The sequence below is a fragment of the Mangifera indica genome, chromosome 15 (genome assembly GCF_011075055.1).
Source record: "Mangifera indica cultivar Alphonso chromosome 15, CATAS_Mindica_2.1, whole genome shotgun sequence".
In the NCBI taxonomy this organism is placed as follows: Eukaryota; Viridiplantae; Streptophyta; class Magnoliopsida; order Sapindales; family Anacardiaceae; genus Mangifera; species Mangifera indica.
In genome coordinates this window covers 10,258,410-10,260,781 of record NC_058151.1, presented here as the reverse complement: position 1 = coordinate 10,260,781, position 2,372 = coordinate 10,258,410, and the positions used below count along the sequence as shown (strand labels likewise).

Sequence of the window (2,372 nt, the reverse complement as noted above, 5' to 3'; positions counted from 1 at the left end):
TATGATAGAGATATATTTACCGAAACTTAGATAGAGAAATTGTCCTTTTTTCCAATTTAAAATGATATTCGTAATTTTATTGAATAAAAATTGTCGTCCATGCATGCGTGTGGACTGTGTTGTGTCGACACGCCGTTTATTATTAAAAGAAGAAAGAAAGGGGATCACGAGACGCGTCAGCGACACGTACTCTCTAGGAGCATGCTATCACTCTCACCTCCTTCCGTGTAATAGGCCCCACCGACTTTCACCTCTATCTCCATCTCCAATCGTTATATCATGTCTATCTGTCTCTCTCTCTCTCCTTCAATTATTGAAAGGCGCAGCTCTTCCTTCCTTGCCATTTTTACATTACACAACAACCAGCTTAACTCTCTCTGTTTAAGTGCTTTTCTAAAGCTATTACGAACTGAAAGAAAACGAAACATGGCGGCTTTAGTTGCTAAAGAACCCGTTGTTCCTCTGGTTTCCCGGACTGGAAGACATTTACAACGCTATTGTCAGATGGGTTTCCGCCAAGTCGTTGGGTTAGTGTCTCTGAATTCCTTATTTGCAACAAGTTTTTGTTTTTCTATCTGCCTACTTCTAAATTCTATTGTTCAAAACATTTACATCAACAAATTAATCTGAAATTAAGATTTTGAGGACTTTTCAGGGAAGCCTTTGCTTGTTTTCTATGAAATCTCATAGCTTGGGTTGTTAAACTTGTCATATTAGAATTATAATGGAGTACTTTTACAATTTTATTTCTTGGGGGTAAAAAATTATCTTTTGTTTAGAAAGTGCTAAGGCGTGTGCGGTGTTGAGTTAGCCACTAAGCCTACGCGCTGACTTGACTTCCATATCTTTATATAATTTCTGGCTTGAAACAGTGGTTTTTGGGTGGTGGGAAAGTCATTTACCTTATTTTGACGAAATGTTTGATAATCTACCATTGTGCAGATGTGTACCATATAGATATAAAGGGATTAAGCAGCCTCAGCATGAGATTGATGAGGAAGATATACAAGTTCTTCTCATCAGTTCACAAAAGGGCAAAGGGATGCTCTTCCCTAAGGTAATTATTTATATCATCAAGGTGCTATTTTTTGTCACTTGAAATGCAATAACCTTCACATCAAAATGATCTAAACCCATGTTTAATTTGCAGGGAGGTTGGGAACTTGATGAATCCAAAGTAGATGCTGCTTTAAGAGAAACTGTGGAGGAAGCCGGGGTAACCGGAATTGTTGAGGTTGGTTCACTTTTATAAGTTTTATTTATGGTGATTTAGAGATGATAGTTGCCATAAATTTTGCATCTAAGAGCACAAATTGATGTAATTACTGATATTAATTATTATTTTGCAGCATGAATTGGGTAAATGGAATTTCAAGAGCAAATCACATGACACTTATTATGAAGGATTCATGTTTTCTTTACTTGTTAAGGAGCAATTAGAAATCTGGCCGGAGAAAAATGTCCGAAAGAGAACCTGGGTATGCATATTTACACGTATTCTTTTCACTCTACATATCAAATCCATAGCGTCTGTATAAACAATCTCTGATAATTGTGCGGGTAATTTGTGCAGATGAGCGTGGCAGAAGCCAGAAAAGCTTGTCAATATGTGTGGATGAAGGAAGCATTGGACAGATTAGTTGAGGAACTAACGTCGCAACGACAACCCTGAACTGGTACATCATTCTTTGTAGCTGATGAAGAAAATCTGACTTGTAAATAGGATGTTGTTGAAGACAGAGCTTGCAGTTAGGGCGGATAAACTTTAGATCGTTCCGAATTGCAGGACAAAGCAGAGATGTTTGCAATTGTTTGTTTCTTGTTTCACTCACCTGGAATTGTAATCCTGGAAGTTTCAACATTTTGTGTTAGTGGGTGAGTAGGAATTGTAATGTCGACAATCTTTGTTAATAAAATAAAGTGTAGTTTGATTTGAGAAACTCAGCTCTTATTGGTTGCTTATTTGGTCTTGGAGAAAGTGAATCTTGGTGTTATCAAGAAGGAATATCAGAGTGTTGATTCAGAAATTGGGGATTGTTGGGTACCTTGAGAAATAAATTCTAATAATATTATATTTACTCATTTTTTTAGAATATAATTTAATATTAATTATTATTAATAAAAAATTATTTAATTTTTTTGATAATATATATTTATTTGTATATTTAAAATGAATAAGTTTAGATTATTGATTAATTTCTTATCTTTTCATTTTAAAGGGTGATTGATTTGAAAAATATTTTATTATTAAAATTAGAAGATTATTTGATAAGTTTAAATATTATTGTTTGATAAAAATTATTATATATAAATAATTATTTCATTTTAGAAAGTAATAAAATAATACTAATATTTTATTATATTTAATTTTT

General features: G+C 33.5%; 1 protein-coding gene across 1 annotated transcript; it reads left to right on the top strand.

Moving 5' to 3' along the window:
- Positions 1–320: 320 nt before the first annotated feature.
- LOC123197359 (nudix hydrolase 4-like) lies at positions 321–1,940 on the top strand. The gene is made up of 5 exons (XM_044611619.1): positions 321–527; positions 943–1,057; positions 1,151–1,234; positions 1,350–1,478; positions 1,574–1,940. The coding sequence occupies exons 1-5, from the start codon at positions 427–429 to the stop codon at positions 1,670–1,672; spliced, it is 528 nt and encodes a 175-aa protein (XP_044467554.1). The 5' UTR covers positions 321–426; the 3' UTR covers positions 1,673–1,940.
- The last annotated feature ends 432 nt before the right edge of the window (positions 1,941–2,372 follow it).